Here is a 21,446-nt window from a genome sequence, read left to right on the forward strand (position 1 = left end):
TCTTTGTCTCGCTTCGCTTCAGGAAACTCCAGCAGACGGTCTGGAGCCTGCATAGAACAGATTTATTTATTTTTCTGCAGTTTGAGCATACCAACAACAGCAACAGCAGAAAACTTTCCAATAGTAAATTGACAGCAATGCTGCTTCAGTGAATTCATGTACTCTGTCCTGCACCTGCCCTTCATACTTAGTCAGCACTTTCTTCACCGTTTCACATCTTTTCATACGTTGTTCCATGTTGTGTTTCAATTCCATGGGCACCACAAGCTTCTGGTACCTTGTCCATGGACTCATGATTTATCTGCAAGTACAAGTAATAACTGTCTGCTGGCTATTCAACCTAGGAGGGAGTTGCAGCATAGCCCAATTTTCTATTTACACAATGTGCCTTTTTCGACAGGGGTCACTGCACAATGACCAGGGGCAAGAACCATGGTAGTCCCATTCCACTCCACCCCAGGGTTTCAAAGGTCAATTGTCATTCTTCTTAAGGTTACCGTCAGCTAAACTTGTCACCAACAGGGAATTGAACTTCCGGGTGTATGTGGCTCTTTCCTGCCAGTAAGGTGGAGGGGGAAACAAGCCGACCACATGTTTTAAATTCAATGCTTTAAGATGAATCATTTATGAATCTGTTGAAAATTAAAATAGAAAACATGACCCCTATTTTCCTCTCTGATTCAGGAACGGGGACCACTACCAGGGAGATTGGGTGCTGGATCGACGACAGGGCCATGGCATACTGCAGTATGCAGACAGTTCCTATTACGAGGTATTTCTGTTTGGCAGTAGATGTCACTGTGAACATGTTCTTCAACTCAAAGGCAACACTTTGCAGGCTTTAACGCTCTGCAAATTTTCGGAAGCAGAAGCCAACTGAAACTTTTAAAGCTGCAATGTTATTTCAAAAGAAGTCTAGGAATAACACCTCATAATGTTCTCGGGTTCCTGCTCTTTATTCTCATCCCCACACTTTCACCTTCATCCCGCCTTGGCCTGCCAACATTGACAAATACCCGGTTACAGCTCCATTAATGGCATCAGCCCTGCCATATATCTCAACCAAGTCGACATTCCTCCTGTGAATGCTTGTACAGTGAGCATCAGCAGGCTGTTTGACTAGAGAGGCCATCATACCAGACCCCAATCTGACGCTCGTCCACTGCCCATATATACCATGTAGACTGCAGATACAGTTGAAATTAATGTTCCCATTCATTCCTAATGTCTCAAGTTGCTGTTACTATCTGATCTTGATGTTTGAATTTATAATTTGTCTATCACTAAGAGAAGAGCCTCTCTGTAACCCACAGGCCCATCAAATTTAAATGGGGGAAATCGGGATGATCTGAACTGTGTTACCTGTATTCAATCTGGTCGATTACCAGAGCTGGATATGGCTCATGTAGGTTGTAATCCCATAACATTACTAGATGGAACACTTGATTTGTGACATCCAGTCTGAAATCGGCTAACATAGCACAGTCTGAGGATGAAGGTGGCACTTTCCCATTCAGCACAACACAGTCTATTTATAGCACTGTACTAAACTTTCAGGTTTCAATGTTATCATTCTCTCAATTGAAGCTTTTCTTTCAACACAGAATGAAAGTACCAACTCTTAACCAAATCCTAAAGTCTTTCACTTGAGAATAGAACTCTCTTTGTATTCACGAGTTTTAAAATTTAGTGTTTCAAAGAAAAAATTCTGACGAGCATTGGCAAACCTTGTGGGGCAGTAAATAGGGGTTCAGGCCACCCGGAGCAGTGTTAGGTTCCTTCCGCTATGGAGCGGTAAATGGAAGGTTTGCCCCCACTGTGGAGTGGTAAATGGGGGTCTCTCCAGATAGGGAGTAACAAGTACTGGTTCATGCCAAGTATGAGCAGTAAATTGAGTTTGTTATGCAGGTGCAAAATAGGAGATGGGGCACTGTGTCTCCTCTGCCATAGAGCAGGAAGTAGGGCTTCTCCTACTGTGGGAGTGTTAGTGTGAGTTTAGGTGGAACCTCCATGGAGCAATGAAGGTTAGCACTGTTGCTTCACAGCGCCAGGGTCCCAGTTTTGATCCCCAGCTTGGGTCACAGTCTGTGAAAAGTCTGCACGTTCTCTCTGTGTCTGCGTGGCTTTCCTCCGGGTGCTCTGGTTTCCTCCCACAAGTCCCGAAAGACGTGCTTGATAGGTAATTTGGATATTCTGAAGTCTCCCTCTGTGTCTCCGAACAGGTGCCGGAATGTGGCGACTAGGGGCTTTTCACAGTAACTTCATTGCAAGTTAATGTAAGCCTACTTGTGACAATAAAGATTATTAATATTATTATTATGTGGCGAATCCCTATTCCAGTCTGTGCCATTGCAGGGGAATGACAAGGGGGATTGTCATAGGATGCTGTAGCTGTGTTTCAGAACACCATTAGCAAAGGCCTGGAAACTGGAGGACAAGCTGAGGAATAGTTTATGTTTTGAGAAAAAGGGATGGGAAAAAAATAATGAAACTTTTTTAAAAATTAAAAGCCTAAGATAAAATACTGTCCTAAATAAATAAATATGGACAATGGTTTCGACTCAATCTTTTTGTTTCGTATCCTTTAATTTTTAACTTCGGTTCTCAGCCAGAATCAAAAAAGTTCACAGTGTTATTGAACATGTCTTAAATGGCCGTGTTCTATAGCGGGGGAAGGGACCAGCAAATATAAACCCAGTCTTGGCAGGAAGTAATTTGGCAATCGAATGGTTAACTCCTGCAGGACTGTGGATGCCATTTGGCGTCATTGCCCACTGTAGGCTCCAGGCTCCAGTCTCCCCAGACGTCAGTACTGCAGCTGTGTGGAGTGCGTGCAGGCAGGAACACGTTACCTCACCATGGCACTGTGTAATGAATGAATTAATTCAGATTCGGTGCCTGATAACATCATTTTCCCATAGTATAATCACTTCTCTTTTCACACCATTCATTGGAGCTGTTTTATGAGTGTGGTTTGTGTGTGTGTGTTTGGGAGTTTCGGTTATTTATAAATTTTAAAAGTCTTTGAATATTCTGATCTCCCCTGGAACCCTAATGAACTCAAACCTGCCACTTAACTGATGAAGGAGCTGTGCTCCGAAAGCTAGTGATTCGAAACAAACCTGTTGGACTTTAACCTGATGTTGTAAGACTTCTTACTCTGCTAAAATTGATCATGTGAGAAGTAAGTATGGTAATACACTCCAACCTGGAAAATTCCTCCTCATCTGCTTTTTAAAAAATAAATTTAAGAGTACCCAATTCATTTTTTCCAGTTCAGGGGCAATTTAGCGTGGCCAATCCACCTACCCTGCACATCTTTGGGTTGTGGGGGCAAAACCCACGTAAACACGTGGCAGAATGTGCAAACTCCACACAGACAGTGACACAGAGCCGGGATCGAACCTGGGACCTCGGCGCCGTGAGGCAGCAGTGCTAACGACTGAGCCACCGTGTTGCCCCCTCCTCTGCTATTCTAATATGCACCTCCTCTGCACTTCCCTATTCTCTACCTCAATTCCACTATTGGTAGCCAGGTCTTCAGCTGTCTGAGCACTATTCTCTTCCCTAAATTCCTACCCTTCAATGCCCCTCTCATATTTTCAAAAGCCTTTCACTGTGCCTTCAGTCTCCTCTCCTAATCCCTTTTCATGCTCGGCATGCAGTGCCTTGGGCTTCTTACACAAAGAGATCGAAATCTGTTTGTTTTCCCTTTAACTCTGAGCAGAACTGTCTGCAGCCTGCAATTCTCTGTCTTTAGTCACTGCAATACAATTGAGGAGGAGAAAGGGTTATTGAGGCAATCAACTTCACATTGGTACACCTCTTCCACCAACCCTCGAAAACATACCCATTGGAATTTGCCTGAACTCTGACTTTGGATTTACACTGCAACTTCTGAGCACGAGTGAGGTCCAAAACCACCGCACCCAAACCCTCCCATTGTTATGTTAATGCAGCTTCAGATGCTTTTTGATCTTCAGTTTTTTAGAATTGCAGCAAATCTTAAAGTTAGCAAAGCAAACCAGTTCAGGAGTTAACAATTAAAGTCTGGGCGGCACGGAGGTACAGTGGTTAGCACTGCTGCCTCGGGGTGCCAAGGACCTGGGTTTGATCCCGACCCCCTGTCCACGTGGAGTTTGTACATTCTCCCTGTGTCTGGGTGGGTCTCATCCCCACAACCCAAAGATGTGCAGGGTGGGTGGATTGGCCACGCTAAATTGCCCCGGAATTGGATAAAAAAGAATTGGGCTCTTTAAATTTAAAAAATCAATTGAAGGAGAAGGATAATTTTCTAAATTGGTGTTTTGGACAGAGAGTGCCTGCTGGGAGCACATAGAATCCCTACAGTGCAGGAGGAGGCCATTCGGCCCATCAAGGTTGCACCGACCCTATGAAAGAGCACCCTACCCAGGCCCCAGATCTTTCCCAAAACCCCATCACCCCATTAACCTATTGGACACTGAGGGGTTATTTAGCATGGCCAACCCATCTAGCCACATATTTGGACTATGGAAGAAAGCCAGAGCACCGGAGGAAACCCATGCATACATGGGGAGAATGTGCAAACTCTATACCAGGGGTGGGCAAACTACGGCCCGCGGGCCGCATGCGGTCCGACAAAGGTTTTTATGCGGCCCACCAATGAGGTGCCCGGAATCATAACCGGCATCAAAGCCGCTGAAGTAAATGCGCTTATTGAAGCGGCTTTTCCCCGGCGGCTTTTCAAAAATGCCGGTTATGATTCCGGGCACCTCATTGGCGGGCCGCATAAAAACGCGCGTAGTGGGGTGGATGAGTGGGGCTGTCTCATTGGTCGGTTTAGTTGGGTGTGCGACCAATTGGAGTCCAGGTTACAAACAATAAGCCTTATTATTTTCACAGAACCCCTGCGCATGCGCGGAAATGCGCCGGCCTGTACGCGCATGCGCGGAATCACGCCAGTCGTTCTGCGCATGCGCAAACTTGCACGGGCCGTTCTGCGCCGGCTGGAGCTGCAGGGACCACTCTGGCGCCAACCTAGCCCCCTAGGTAGGGGAGCATTCCCCATTATCGGGGACCTTTGACGCCGGAGTGGTTGGTGCCACTTTTCACGCCGGCGTGGGGACATAACCCCATTATTGGAGAGTTCCACCCTATGTTGGTGGACGTATTCAAAAATAGGGGTTAATATCTTTGGGGTTATGGTCATACCTGGAAGACCACAAAGTTCATAAGATAAGGGAGGCCTGGGCAGCATGGGGGCCTAGTGGTTAGCACAACTGCCTCACGGCACTGAGGTCCCAGGTTCAATCCTGGCTCTGGATCACTGTCTGTATGGAGTTTGCACACTCTCCCCGTGTCTGCGTGGGTTTCGCCCCCACAACTCAAAAATTTGCAGAGTAGGTGGATTGGCCACGCTAAATTGCCCCTTAATTGGAAAAAATAATTGGGTAATCTAAATTTATAAAAAAAAAGATAAGGGAGGCCTCATTAATGCGGGCAATTATGAGTTAATTTATAGGATGATTGGTAACAGACCCGACTTTCATGTCTTCCAGAATAACTGGAAGGAGAGTAAGGTCGATGATGAGCAGAGGCCTGGCTCTGAGAAAGGTGAAAAATTAAGGACCTTGGCTCTTCTTGAATCGGAAGTGAAGGCTCGGAGGACAGATTTAGTTCAAGGGGGTCTCTCCTTCTGTCAACAATACAGACCTACCAGAGATGTTGGAAGGGATGGAATTCCCCTGGAATTCGCAACATCGACTCTGGACCCCATGAAGTCTCATGACTTTAAACATGGGCAAGGAATCCTCCTGCTGATTCCCACTTACCACCCCCACTCAACACATGAATTAGTACTCCTCCATGTTGAACACCACTTGGAGGAACACTGAGGAAGGCTAGGGCACTTGGTGAGGGGCTTTATTGTCCATCGATAAGAGTGAGCTGAGCTGGCCAAACCCTAAAGGACAAAGCTGCAAGACTGGGAATTTCAGCAGGTAGTGAGGGGAAAAACCTACTTGACTTTTCCCTCACCAATCTACCTATTGCCAATGCATTTGTCCATGACAGTATTGATAGGTGTGACCACCGCAGAGTCCTTGTGGACATGGAGTCCAGTCTTCACATTAAGGGTATACTCCATTGTTTTGTGTGATGCTATCACTGTGCTAAATGGGATGGATTTTGATCCAGCAACTTAAAACTGGGTATCGATGAGACACTGTGGGCCATCAGCAGCGGCAATGCTGTTTTCAACCACAATCTGTAACCTCTTGGCCCAACATATCTTCCACTCTACCATCAAATCAGAGAAACAACCCTTGTTCAACGAAATGGGCAAGAGGGCATGCCAGGAGCAGCACCAGCCAGACCTAAAATGAGGTGTCAAGCTGGTGAAGCTACAACACAGAACTACTTGCATGCCAAGCAGCGAAAGCAGCATGTGAGAGGCAGAGCTAAACGATCCCACAAGCGACTAAGCTCTGCAGTCTTGCCACATCTAGTCGTGAATGGTGGTGGACAATTAAACAAGTCACTGGAGGAGGAGGCTCCACAAATATCCCATGCTCAGTGATGAGGGAGCCCGGCACATCAGTGCAAAAGAGAAAACTGAAGCATTTACATCAATCTTCAGTCAGAAGTGCCAAGTGGATGATCCATCTCCATCTCCTCCTGAGATCATCAGCCAATTCGATTCACTCCACGTGATATCAAATAATGGCTGAAAGCATTGGATTCTGCAAAGACTACGACCCCTAACCACATTCCAGCAATAATATTGAAGACTTGTGCTCCAGAACTAGCTGTGCCTGTAGCCCAGCTGTTCCAATACAGCTGCAACACTGGCAACTACCCAGCAATGTGGAAAAGTGCCCAAGTAAGTCCTGTTCATAAAAATCAGGATAAGTCTAACCTGGCCAATTACCATGCAATCAGTCTGTTCTCTGTCATCAGCAAACTGTTGCCAGGCATTGTCAACAATGCTATCAAACAGCACTTGCTCAGTAATAACCTGCTCACTGATGCTCAGTTTGGGTTCCACTGGGGTCAATCAGCTCCTGACCTTAGTACAACTTTGGTCCAAACATGGACAAAAGAACTGAACACCAGAGATGAGATGAGAGTGACTGCCCTTGACATCAAGGCAGCATTTGACTGAGTGCGGTATCAAGGAGCCCCAGCAAAACTGGAGTCAATGGGAATCGGTGTGGTGGAGGGGGGATTTTCCACCAGTTGGAGTCATACCTAGCACAAAGTAAGATAATGGTTGGCGGACGTCAAGCATCTCAGAACCAGGAGATACCAGCAGGAGTTCCTCAGGTAGTGTCCTCGAATAATCATCTTCAGCTGCTTCATTAATGACATTCTGGCCATTATAAGGTCAGATATGGGAAGGTTCGCTGATGATTACACAATGTTCAGCACCATTTGCAACTCCTCATATACTGAAGCAGCCCATGCCCATTTGCAATAAGACCTCCGGCTTAGGCTGATGTGGCATGTAACATTCATGCCACACAAGTGCCAGGCATTGACAAATCCAATAAGAGAGAATCCAACCAGTGCCCCTTGACATTCAATGGCATTACCATCGCTGAATGCCCCACTATCAACATCCTGGGGGTTACCATTGACCAAGAACTGAACTAGACTACTCATACTGTGGCTACAAGAGTAGGTCAGAGGTTGGAAATTTTGTGAAGAGTAACTCACCTCCTGACTCCCCAAAGCCTGTCCACCATCTACAAAGCACACCTCAGGAGTGTAATGGAATACTGGCCACTTGCCTGGATGAGTACAGCTCCAACAACACTCAAGAAACTCAACACCATCCAGGACAAAGCAGCCCGCTTGATTGGCACCCCATCCACCACCTTCAACATTTACTCCCTCCACCACCGACACAGTGGCAGCAGTGTGTACCATCTGTGAGTTACATTGCAGCAACTTGCCAAGGCTTCTTTGATATCTGCCAAACCCGCAGCCTCCACCACCGAGAAGGACAAAGGCAACAGATGCATGGGAACACTACCACCTGCAAACTCCTCTCCACGCCACACACAAGAACATAGGAGCAGGAGTGACCATTCAGCTCATCTAGTATGATCATGGCTGATCATCCACTTCAATTACTTTTTCCACACTATCCCCATATCCCTTTGTCATTGGTATTTAGACATCGACCAATCTCTGCTTTAAACATAAGACTGAGCTTCCACAGCCCTCTGCGGTAGAGAATTCCAAAGTTTCACAATCCTGTGAATGAAAATATTTCTCCTCATCTCGGTCCTAAGTGGCTTCCTCCTTATTTTGAAATTGTGTCCCCTGGTTCTAGGCTCCCCAACCAGGGGAAACATCTTGGCTGGGATGAATTTGCCCCGCTACTGCTGCCAGTGAGAACAGAGAATTGGGAGCTCAGCTAAAATGCCATTCATGGTGGCAGGAACGGAGAATTCCACTGGCCTGAACGGACGGAGAATCCTGACCCTTATCTACTTCTTAACATTCTTAAAGGAACTAAAAAGGAGCCAAACTGCTTGCACAAAAGGAGGCAATTTAATACATGGAAAAGAAAACGGAATGGTTTAACCATGGTGAAGAAGTTAAAAATGACTAAATTTAAATATTTCGGGCAAACTTTGGTGTAGTGGTAATGTCACTGGACTAGGAATCCAGTGCCCAGGTTGATGCTCCAGGGGCACTGGTTCAAATCCCACTGAGGTAATCAGTGAAATTTAAATTCAGTTAATAAAAACTGTAGTCTCAGTAATAGTGACCATGACAGCTATCGTTGACTGGTGTAAAAACCCACCAGGTTCACTCGTGTCCTTTCAGGAAGGAAATCAGCTGTCCCTAACTAGTCTCGCCTACATAGGACTCCAGGCCCATAAAAGTGTGGTTAGCTGTCCTCTGCAATGACTTAGCGAGCCACTCAGTTTAAGGGCAATTAGGGATGGGGAACAAATGCTGGCCTTGCCAAAGACACCGGCATCCCATGAAAGAATTAACAACAAAAAAATGAGGTGAATTCAATTGTTATGAAGAGTGATTTGGATGTTTGGCTGGTTGAAACCTTTTTCAAAGTGTTGGACATTAAAAAACATGCAAACACAGAAGGAAGCGGGAGATCAGGATATAAAAACTAAAGAGTGGTTCAGAAGCTGTTTTAAAAAGTGAAAACCCTGATGGATGACAATTTTGTGTCTGGTTTTAAGGAAGAACAAAGGAAATAGCTGTATCCGGAGAGTAAGAAACAGTATGACAGGGGATTTGTCCTTGGATTCTAGTTCACAGCCGTCAGTGCCCAGAAGCTCAGATGGTTTGCCAGGTATCAGCAGTGTTGTTCTTGACAAAGTTAACTACACCAAAGCAAACTGTAAAACCTTTGAACCCCTCACAAATGCAAATCCAGGGTCCAATACAGATTTTTTTTTCAAACCAACATGAGTACAAAACCAAGGTAATAGGCGGCACGGTGATACAGTGGTTAGCACTACTGCCTTCACAGCACCAGGGACCCGGGTTCAATTCCAGCCTCGGATGGAGCCTCAGCCTCCCCCACTATCCACCTTCACTGCTTTCCATTTCTCTCTTAGTGTTGGACAAGGTATATACCAAGACTCGCTTCCATCCTCAGTGACTGTTTTCATCTCCGACTTTCCCCATGGTGATTTCAACTTAAATTCCACCCTGCATGTAACCTCCAGGATTACAGGTACCTCCAGGATATACAACATTCGTCCAACTGCTGCTCTCACCGCATCCTGAAAGCCACACTCAGTGCCATGCGGCGCCACATGAAGGCACTCGACATCTCTCTCCAGCAGCACCATCTTACTCTCTCTCAAAGCTGTCCCTGTCCCCAGTTTCATTTCATCCTTCGCATCATTCGACGCCTTAACAAGAATTTTTTCCTGTTTCTTACAGATGTTAAGGAACGCAAGCTTCAACAACTCAACACCACTGTCCATCCTAGGCTCTCCACCAGTCCCAATCCCTCGCACCCCATTTCTCCCAGCCCCAGCCCTTGCCACGTGTTCACCATACCTCCGACCTTCCCCTCTCTGAGGCTGAGCGTGCTGTTCTCAGCAAACGACTCAGCTTTGTACTCTTACGTCCCCACCTCAATGAATTCTGGGCTCGACATGATGTTGAACTCTTCTTTCGTCACCTTCGACTCCGTGCCTACCTCTCTGGGCAAGGATCCTTCCCCCGTTTCACTGATCCTTTCATGAGCCTCCAACATTCTGCCTCCAAGTGGACCCCCCCCCCCCCCCCCCCCCCCCCCCCCCCACCCCCGCCGGGACAATCACCTGCCCTTGATCTTTTCATTGAGAACTGTTGACGGGACATTGGCCGTCTTAATTTTTCTGCCCCCCTCACCCATTCCAACCTCTCACCTTCCGAACTTTCTGCTCTTCGTCAGGTCTAACCCCGACTTTGTCATCAAACCTGCAGACAGACCTGCAAACCTGTTGTCTGGCGCACTGACCTCTACCTCGCAGAGGCTGAGCGCCAACTCTCAGATGCTTCCTCTTACCTACCCCTGGACCATGACCAGACCACTGAACATCAAGCCATTACCTCCAACACCGTTAGCGACCTCATTTCTTCCGGATGCCTTCCCCGTACGGCTTCCAACCTCATAGTCTCCCAACCCCGGACAGCCGCTTTTACCTACTTCCCAAAATCCACAAAAAGGACTATCCCGGCAGGCCCATTGTGTCAGTATGCTCCTGTTCCACGAGCTTATTGCCTCTTATCTTGACTCCATCCTCACTCCTCTGGTCCAATCCCTCCCCACCTACATCCGGGATTCCTCTGATGCCCTGCGTCATATTGACAGCTTCCAGTTCACGGGTCCTAACCGTATTCTATTCACCATGGATGTGCAATCCCTCTAGACCTCCATCCCACACCAGGATGGCCTGAGAGCTCTTTGCTTCTTTCTCGAAAAGAGGCCCGGACAATTCCCATCCACCACCACTCTCCTCAGTCTGGCTGAACTCGTTCTATCTCTCAACAACTTCTCCTTTAACTCATCCCACTTTCTCCAAATCAAAGGTGTAGCAATGGGTACCCACATGGGTCCGAGCTACGCTTGCCTTTTTATGGGGTATGTGGAACATCCCTTGTTCCAGGCCTATCCGTGCCCCCTGCCACAACTCCTTTACCGATACATTGATGACTATTTTGGTGCTATGTCATGCTCTCTTCCGGACCTGGAAAAATTCATCAACTTCGCTTCCAGTTTCCACCCCTCCATCACTTTCACTGGTCCATCTCAGACACTTCCCTTCCCTTCCTTGATCTTTCTGTCTCCATTTCCGGCAATAGACTATCCACTAATATCCACTACAAGCCCACTGACTCCCACAGCTATCTGGACTACAGCTCTTTGCACCCTACACCCTGTCAGGACTCCATCCTTTTCTCTCAACTCCTGCGCTTCCGTTGCATTTGTTCCGACGATGCCACTTTCCAAAATGGTGCTTCGAAAATGTGTTCCTTCATCTTCCCACCTACAGTTGTTGACAGGGCCCTCAACAGTGTGCGGTCCATCTCCAGTGCCACTACTCTCGCCCCCTCCCCTCCCTTCCAGAACAAGGATAGAGTCCCCCTTGTTCTCACATTCCATCCCCCCAGCCTCCGTTTGAAACCTCCACCATTTTTGCCAACTCCAGCGTGATGCCATCACCAAACACATCTTCCCTTCACTTCCTCTGTCAGCATTCCGCAGAGACCATTCCCTCCGAAATAATCTAGTCCACTCTTCCACCATACCCAACACCTCTCCCATCACCCATGGCACCTTCCCATGTAATCGCAGAAGGTGTAACATCTGCCCCTTTACCTCTTCCATGCTTAACATCCCAGGCCCAAAACACTCTTTCCAGGTTAAGCAGCGTTTCACTTGCATCTCTTCCAATTTGGTCTACTGCATTCGCTGCTCCCAGTGTGGTCTCCTCTATATCGGAGAGACCAAACACAAACTGGGTGATCGCTTTGCTGATCACCTTTGGTCTGTGCGCATTCAGGACTCTGACCTTCCTGTTGCTTGCCATTTTAACAAAATATCCTGCTCCCAAGCCCACATGTCTGTTCTTGGCCTGCTGCAATGTTCCAGTGAAGCTCAATGCAAAATGGAGGAACAACATCTCATCTTCCAGTTAGACACACTACAGCCTTCCGGTCTCAACATCAAATTCAACAACTTCAGATGATTAGCTCTACCCCACCTCGACCCATTTGTTTTCATCCCATTTCATTTTAACTGTCCTTTACCATTTCTTTCTTCCTTAATATATATTTAATACTCCTCCCCAATCTTATCCACCTTTCCTTAACCTTTCTCCTCTTTGCTTCCCCCTTCCCCTCCCCCCACATCTACAGTTCATCCTTTGATGTCAGTTTCTCTGCTGTTTGGCCTTTCATACCTTTTGTTCTCTCTGGGGTCTGCCATTAACACTCTTTCTCCTTGGTTTCTGTTGCCATTAGCACCCGGTTTCCCTGGGTTTCTGTGGCTATGACTCATCTTTCATTCTCACTCCACAGTATAAATATTTCCCACTCTCTCTGTCTGTTATCTTTGACAAAGAGTCATCGGACTCGAAACGTTTTCTCTCCCTATAGATGCTGCCAGACCTGCTGAGATTTTCCAGCATTTTCTCTTTCGTCTCAGGTGACCATGTGGGGCTGGATTCTCCGACCCCCCGCCGGGTCGGAGAATCGCCGGGGGGGGGGGGGGGGGGGGGGGGGGGTGGCGTGAATCCCATCTCCGCCATCAGAGATTCGGCGGGGGCGGGAATCGCGCCACGCCTGTCGGCGGGCCCCCTCCCAGCGATTCTCCCGCCTGTGATGGGCCGAAGTCCCGCTGCTGTAATGCCGGCCCTGCCGGCGTGAATCAAAACACCACCCTTACCGGCGGGACTGGCGGCGCGGGTGGGCTCCAGGGTCCTGGGGGGGGGGGGGGGGGCGTGGGGCGATCTGGCCCCGGGGGGTGCCCCCACAGTGGCCTGGCCCGCAATCCGGGGCCCACCGATCGGCGGGCGGGCCTGTGCCGTGGGGGCACTCTTTTCCTTCCCTGTTGGCCATAGCCTTCACGATGGCCGATGCAGAAGTGACCCCCTCCCTAGCGCATGCGCGGGGATGACGTCAGCAGCCGCTGACGCTCTGGCGCATGCGTGGACTTCCGCCGTACCGGCGAAGTCCCTTCGGCCCCGGCTGGCGTGGCACCAAACGCCTTTCCCGCTGGCCGGCGGGGCGCCAACCACTCCAGCCCGTGGAGTTTGCACTTTCTTCCCGTGTCTGCATGGGTTTCCTCCGGGTGGTTCGGTTTCCTCCCACAGTCCAATGATGTGTGGGTTAGATGGATTGGCCATGCTAAATTGCCCCTTACTGTCCAGGGATGTGCAGGTTAGGTTAGGGAGATAGTTTGCATCAATTGCGAAGAGACCAATAGTCATTTTCTTGGACAATAAGAAATACTGGTTTCTGTGACCTGGTGAACCTTGACCTAGAAGTAATAGCAACAGGAAGGAAGTTACGACAGAAGCTGTGTGGCTGGGAGACAAAGGTGAGCTACAGGCAGAGGAGCTGGAGGATGAAGGCAATGAGTACGCAGATGTGAAAACTAAGAGAAAGCAGACAGAGATAAAAAGAGGAACACAGAATTCTTGTGAGGAGAAGAAGCAAATCACTCTCAGGAAGAAGTGAGTTTTTCTTTTTGGCAGAGAAGGAAACAAGGGGGGAAATCTAACGGCCGCACCCGACCCAGGGCGCAACATGGCCAGTTACCTGGTTCGCCATGACTCATGTGATCTAACGAGACGTCACGATCTGGATCCCACCCGCAATGGCCAGGACTCAAATCTGCATATTAAAGTGTGCAGTAAGGCTCACTTTAATATGCACTCACCGGAGTTACCCAAGGCACAGGATGTAACCCCTGTGCCTCAGACACCCCGAGTGCGTGCCAGTTAGCACAGATCTCCATAAACATGGTACTTGTGGCAGGGGGTTCTCATGGTGATCAGGCGCCCCTGGTGGTCAGGCTCTGGGCAGGGTGGTACCCTGATACCCACTGGAAGCCTGGGCACCCTGGTAGTGCCACACTGGGGGCCTCTGATGCCCTGGGAGACCCCCACAAGTGCTGTTCCATCTGGTCGCTGTTTGTGGAGACTAATACTGAACAGCACTCACCCACGGTCTCTGAGGGGAAGGAGATAGATTCCACACCCTGGGTAACTCTGGAATCTGCACATTAAAGTGAGACTAACTGTTGTGTTTAATGTGCAGATTTGCTAAAAAGTGATCCCGTTGTTAGATCTCGCGAGGCATTGTGAGCCGGGAAGATCCCAGGAGCAGGGTCTCCTGGCTTCAATCGGCCACACTGCGCTGCGGCAAGCTGCTTTTCGGGTGCAGCGTGTCTGTAAATTCACACCCATTATATCTTGCGGCAAACTATCCAAAAGATAAAGATCCGAAAGATGGGCAGCACGGTAGCATTGTGGATAGCACAATCGCTTCACAGCTCCAGGGTCCCAGGTTCGATTCCGGCTTGGGTCACTGTCTGTGTGGAGTCTGCACATCCTCCCCGTGTGCGTGGGTTTCCTCCGGGTGCTCCGGTTTCCTCCCACAGTCCAAAGATGTGCAGGTTAGGTGGATTGGCCATGAAAAATTGCCCTTAGTGTCCAAAATTGCCCTTAGTGTTGGGTGGGGTTACTGGGTTATGGGGATAGGGTGGAAGTGTTGACCTTGGGTAGGGTGCTCTTTCCAAGAGCCGGTGCAGACTCAATGGGCTGAATGGCCTCCTTCTGCACTGTAAATTCTATGTAAATAGATGTATTTGCCCTGTCTCTGTAACACACTGTAGAATGTAACAGGGAGATTTAACAGTGGAATTGAAAGTCATGAAGGGTTTGATAGAATAGACAGGAGGAAACTTGTAAAATTCTCTATCCTTTGTTCAATCCCTTCCTTGTAATCTCCTGCAGCTATACAACTCATTGAGAACTCTGCACCTCCTCAACGATTCTGACGCCTTCCGCATCTCCAGTTTTTGTTTTCCACCAGTGGCTGCTGTGTCTGAAGACATCGAGGCCCTAAACTCTGGACTTTGATCTCCTCATTTAAACCTGCTTCTTTGACCAGCTTTGGTTACCTGTCTTAATATCTCTTTTGGCGGCTCTATTTCAAATTTTGTCCGCTAACTTTTTTTCATAAATTTAGAATACCCAATTCATTTTATTTCCAATTAAGGGGCAATTTAGCGTGGCCAATCCACCTCTCCTGCACATCTTTGGGTTGTGGGGGCAAAACCCACGCAAACACAGGGAGAATGTGCAAACTCCACATGGACAGTGACCCAGAGCCAGGATCGAACCTGGGACCTCGGCGGCGTGAGGCAGCAATGCTAACCACTGTGCCACCGTCACCTCCCACCATGACAGTAGTGAAGTACATATCGCTATGGTAAGAAGAAGTTGGCAATGAATTGGTGAAGTGCATTGAGGAACAGACTTGGAGGAATTACTGACACAGTGCAAGAGAATTGAACCAACATAAGTGGGACAAAGTCAAGCAGACCCTGTGTGCTTCAGCGGTTGTGTCATTTTGAATGTGTAGGTGACTTTCAGCTCCCTTGCACTGTAACACACAGCAACTCCTCACAGTCAGTTAGTTCTCGCTCTAATTTTGTCATTCAGCTTCACCAAGCACACAAAAAAATTCAAACAAATCAGCAGAAATAGATCCAAACAAGCAAAGAACTAGAGAATCCTAAATCTGTCCTTGTTTTAAAGCTCCCGACACTTAAAAATGCGTTGCTTGTCTGTAGTGCTGACAGTGGGATTTTGGATTTTTTTTTTCGCAAAGCACTTAGCAAAACAATTCTGTAATAATCCAGCGACTGGGTAATGAATCATCTCGGAGTACTAGCGGTTGGGACTGTTGAGTTTTGCGTGGGGAATTATTATCTGCCCATAAGAATGAATGTTTGGATTTGCTGCAAATATCTCTCTCTGCGTGTTGTTGCCGAACACCAGAGCAAACAACACTTAATCATTTAGAAACTCTCGACTGCACTATGACAAATATGTGAATGTAATGCAAATTTATCCTGAGAGTTGGCCTTCAGGTTGGGAGCAGCAATTTCTGCTTCCTTCACACCCCCCTCTGAAGGTCAGCATGGTGGAGTTTGGCTTTAAATCTCCTGTCGTTTTCTCTTCTGCGAAAATGTTGCAGTCATTCCGAGCAGAAGGGAGGTGAGGGAGATAGGATTGGGATAATAGTTTTAATATTTTTTCCTGGTCTCCAAGCCAAGAATTCCGAGCTTAATTCTTCATTTATTGCTCCCACCCTACGGCCACTATCACCTCCGTAACACTACACTGGAAAAGGTGGCATGTGGCGCAGTGGTTAGCATTGGGACTGTGGCGCTGAGGACCCGGGTTTGAATCCCGGCCCTGGGTCACTGTCCGTGATGAGTTTGCACATTCTCCCCATGGATGCGTGGGTTTCGCCCCCACAACCCAAAGATGTGCAGGTTAGGTGGATTGGCCATGCTAAATTGCCCCTTAATTAGAAAAAAATAATAATTGGGGACTCTGAATTTTTAAAAAACACTACACTGGAATGTTGAGGCCCATTCTAACCCTTCTAAGATCAACAGGCTCAGGACAAACAAAGGATTGAGGCTATTATAATAAAATCAAAATACTGTGGATACTGGAAACCTGAAGAAGAGTCACACAGACTTGAAAAGTTTGCTCTATTTTCTCTGTTTGCAGATGCAGCCAGACCTGCTGAGTTTTTCCAGCATTTTCCAGATTTAAGCCATTGTTGTTTTAGCTTGGTTCAGTTGATCACACTCACTGAAGTCATTGGATGTGAAACACTTTGGCATGTCCTGAATCTGTGAGGAAGTGCTGCATAAAGGCACGTTCTTCCGTCCAAAACTTCGATGAGGCTGTTTCTAGATGGAAGTTTCAGTTCATCTCTAGCTGATTTCAGTTTGGCAGCAATGGAGCTCACCCTGACCATCCCGAGGTTAGGGAGAGACGAGGTCTACTCTACCTCAATCACATGCCTGGACATCGACCTTTGAGGAACAGCCCAGCTTGACATTTGTCTTCCCAAGGAGGGCTCCCTGAGGAAAATTACCAATTTCATACCTCATTATGGGCAGTATATTGGTTGAGAAACTGAAACTCAGTTCGCTTAATAACCTTAGAATTGGCAGTGAGGATATATTCACCCTATCAATCAGCTGGACTCATCAGATTACTCTAAACTGGATACAGACGGAGAGTGAGCTAAAGTAACCACAGAACAGGTACTGGAATATCCAGCTCGTTATTGCACAATCGTAGGTTAGGAGGTGGCTGGTGAAAAGCATAAACACCAGCATGGACCAGTTGAACTGAATGGCGAATTTCTGCGGTGTACAATCTTTGTATGTAATCATACATTTTAAAAAATAAATTTAGAGTACCCAATTCATTTTTTCCAATTAAGGGACAATTTAGCGTGGCCAATCCACCTAGCCTGCACATCTTTGGGTTGTGGGGGCGAAACCCATGCAAACACGGGGAGAATGTGCAAACTCCACACGGGCAGTGACCCAGAGCCGGGATAAAACCTGGGACCTTGAGGCCGCAATGCTAACCACTACGCTACCGTGCTGCCCTTTATGTAATCATACATAAAGTTGACCCAGGTTCGTGCTCCTCACCCCATTGCTGGACATTAGGGCGAATGATAGTCAAGAGAGGACAAGGCATGAACTGTCATGTTCTCCACACTCAGATTGCCTGGTCAAAGCTGACACCCGCAGAAGGCCACTTGGATGAGGAAATAAGTGATGTTGCACAAATCATAGAATTTAGAATTAGATCATAGAATTTACAGTGCAGAAGGAGGCCATTCGGCCCATTGAGTCTGCACTGGCTCTTGGAAAGAGCACCCTACCCAAGGTCAACACCTCCACCCTATCCCCATAACCCAGTAACCCCACTCAACACTAAGGGCAATTTTGGACACTATGGGCAATTTATCATGGCCAATCCACCTAACCTGCACATCTTTGGACCGTGGGAGGAAACCAGAGCACCCGGAGGAAACCCACGCACACACGGGGAGGATGTGCAGACTCCGCACAGAGTGTGACCCAAGCCGGAATCGAACCTGGAACCCTGGAGCTGTGAAGCCATTGTGCTGTCCACAATGCTACCGTGCTGCCCCTGGGAGAAATGGGAGAATATTAAATGAATTATTTTATTTCTACCTGAGTGAACGAATGAAAGACAAATAACTTTCTAAATTCAACATTCTCTAAATGATGGCACAGTAAGTCATCTGCCCTTCAGGCTCCGACTAATTTTTAAAAAAATTTAGAGTACCCAATTCATTTTTTCCAATTAAGGGGCAATTTAGCATGGCCAATCCACCTAACCTGCACATCTTTGGGTTGTGGGGGTGAAACCCACGCAAACACGGGGGAAATGTTCAAACTCCACACAGACAGTGACCCAGAGCCGGGATCGAACCTGGGACCTCGGCGCCGTGAGGCAGCAGTGCTAACCACTGCGCTACCATGCTACCCAGGCTCTGACTCATACAATGAGAATGTGTTACCTGTCCAGCCTGTGGAAGGCCTACACAAAATGATTGGATGGCCACATCCACGTCCTCATTGACCAAGGACCATACAGAACTCTTTGATAATCCCATGTGTAGAAAGCCATAAAAATGGTTGGAAATGTTACATCAGTGAAGTGATGATATTCTCTGGAGGTTGAGGTTGGATGTGTAATTAAGGCAGTGCATTGGGAACTTTGATACGCTTCTAACCTCTGCTTTGTCCAACTTGGGCATTCTCACTGCGAACCCTGGGTAAAACAGTGGATAAATACCTCATTCCCTTGCACTGCCATCACTACTTTTGACTTTTTTTTCTTACAGTTTAATAAATATATTTATATTAGATATATGAATCCCTTGACTTTCAGGGCAATAAGACAAATATACCATTTACATAATCCAAAATTAGCCGAAGCTTTGTTATGCAAACTTTGAGCCGCGATAAAATCGTAGAAAAGGACTATTCATTCCATTGTGCCAGTACTTGCATTCCAATTAAAGCTATCTACTCAAATTCCATTTCTCTATCCTTTCACTGTTATTTTATATTCTTTTGAAACATTTTCCCAGTTCCCCTTTAAATAATGTTATGGTCTCTACCTCACCAGCCCCTCGAGGTAAAGTATTCCATGTTCTAATAAACATCTGTGTGGGGGGAAAAAAATCTTCTCACTTTCCTCTTCTTCTGAAATCCTGGAGTGGATTCGTCTCTTAACATTCCTTCTTGGCAATCTGTTTCCATGCATGCGTTTTATTCAAAATATTCCAGGGAGCTGAATTGTTTTCCTCTGTGTTCAATGGACACAAGGGCATACAAAAGGTCCAGAATGGAGAAAACATTCAAATGCAGCTGCCATTAGTAGCTCAGCTTCCAATTGCACTGAGCAATGTGTCACAAAGCTATACAGACCCGACAGGTTCGCTACCAAGTCTGTACCTCAGAGAGGTGTAGAGGGTCTGTGCATCCTAGTGAGGGACAGAGGTGTAGAGGGCCTGTGTATCCCAGTGAGGGACAGAGGTGTAGAGGGCCTGTGCATTCTAGTGAGGGACAGAGGTGTAGAGGGTCTGTGCATCCTAGTGAGGGACAGAGGTGTAGAGGGTCTGTGCATCCTAGTGAGGGACAGAGGTGCAGAGGGACTGAGTGTCCCGGTGAAGGACAGAGGTATAGAGGGTCTGAGTGTCCCGGTGAGGGACAGAGGTGTAGAGGGTCTGTGCCTCATGGTGAGGGACAGAGGTGTAGAGGGTCTGTGCATCCTAGTGAGGGACAGAGGTGTAGAGGGACTGAGTGTCCCGGTGAGGGACAGAGGTATAGAGGGTCTGAGTGTCCCGGTGAGGGACAGAGGTATAGAGGGTCTGAGTGTCCCGGTGAGGGACAGAGGTGTAGAGGGTCTATGCCTCATGGTGAGGGACAGAGGTGTAGAGGGTCTGAGTGTCCCGGTGAGGGACAGAGGTGTAGAGGGCCTGTGCCTCATGGTGAGGGACAGAGGTGTAGAGGGTCTGTGCCTCATGGTGAGGGACAGAGGTGTAGAGGGTCTGTACATCCCGGTAAGGGACAGAGGTGTCGAGGGACTGAGTGTCCCGGTGAGGGACAGAGGTGTAGAGGGACTGAGTGTCCCGGTGAGGGACAGAGGTGTAGAGGGTCTGAACATCCCGGTGAGGGACAGAGGTGTCGAGGGACTGTACATCCCGGTGAGGGACAGAGGTGTGGAGGGACTGTACATCCCGGTGAGGGACAGAGGTGTCGAGGGACTGAGTGTCCCGGTGAGGGACAGAGGTGTAGAGGGTCTGAACGTCCCGGTGAGGTACAGAGGTGTAGAGGGACTGAGCGTCCTAGTGAGGGACAGAGGTGTCGAGGGACTGTGCCTCAAGGTGAGGGACAGAGGTGTAGAGGGTCTGTACCTCATGGTGAGGGACAGAGGTGTAGAGGGACTGTACATCCTAGTGAGGGACAGAGATGTCGAGGGACTGTGCCTCATGGCGAGGGACAGAGATGTGGAGGGACTGAGTGTCCCGGTGAGGGACAGATGTGTAGAGGGTCTGTACATCCCGGTGAGGGACAGAGGTGTCGAGGGTCTGTACATCCTAGTGAGGGACAGAGGTGTAGAGGGACTGAGCGTCCTAGTGAGGGACAGAGGTGTCGAGGGACTGAGCATCCTAGTGAGGGACAGAGGTGTCGAGAGACTGAGTGTCCTAGTGAGGGACAGAGATGTAGAGGGACTGTACATCCTAGTGAGGGACAGAGATGTCGAGGGACTGTGCCTCATGGTGAGGGACAGAGGTGTAGAGGGACTGTACATCCTAGTGAGGGACAGAGGTGTGGAGGGACTGTACATCCCGGTGAGGGACAGAGGTGTCGAGGGTCTGTATGTCCCGGTGAGGGACAGAGGTGTCGAGGGTCTGTACATCCCGGTAAGGGACAGAGGTGTCGAGGGACTGAGTGTCCCGGTGAGGGACAGAGGTGTAGAGGGACTGAGTGTCCTAGTGAGGGACAGAGGTGTAGAGGGTCTGTGCCTCATGGTGAGGGACAGAGATGTAGAGGGTCTGTGCCTCATGGTGAGGGACAGAGATGTAGAGGGTCTGTGCGCCAAAATAATAATAATTTTTGTTGTCACAAGTAGGCTTACATTAACACTGCAATGAAGTTACTGTGAAAAGCTCCAAGTTGCCACATTCCAACTCCTGTTCGGATACACAGAGGGAGAATTCAGAATGTCCAAATTACCTTACAGCACGTCTTTTGGGACTTATGGGGTGAAACCGGAGCACCCGGAGAGGTGAGGGACAGAGGTGTAGAGGGTCTGTACATCCCAGTGAGGGAC

General features: G+C 48.1%; 1 protein-coding gene across 1 annotated transcript in view; it reads left to right on the forward strand.

Moving 5' to 3' along the window:
• Positions 1-21,446, forward strand: part of LOC119979455 (MORN repeat-containing protein 1-like) — a 261,776-nt gene that overhangs the window by 26,172 nt on the left and 214,158 nt on the right. Inside the window, exon 6 of the mRNA XM_038821709.1 lies at positions 685-772. Within this exon, the coding sequence (XP_038677637.1) occupies positions 685-772 (88 nt within the window). The remainder of the gene's footprint in view (positions 1-684; positions 773-21,446) is intronic.

This window comes from Scyliorhinus canicula, chromosome 16, assembly GCF_902713615.1.
Source record: "Scyliorhinus canicula chromosome 16, sScyCan1.1, whole genome shotgun sequence".
In the NCBI taxonomy this organism is placed as follows: Eukaryota; Metazoa; Chordata; class Chondrichthyes; order Carcharhiniformes; family Scyliorhinidae; genus Scyliorhinus; species Scyliorhinus canicula.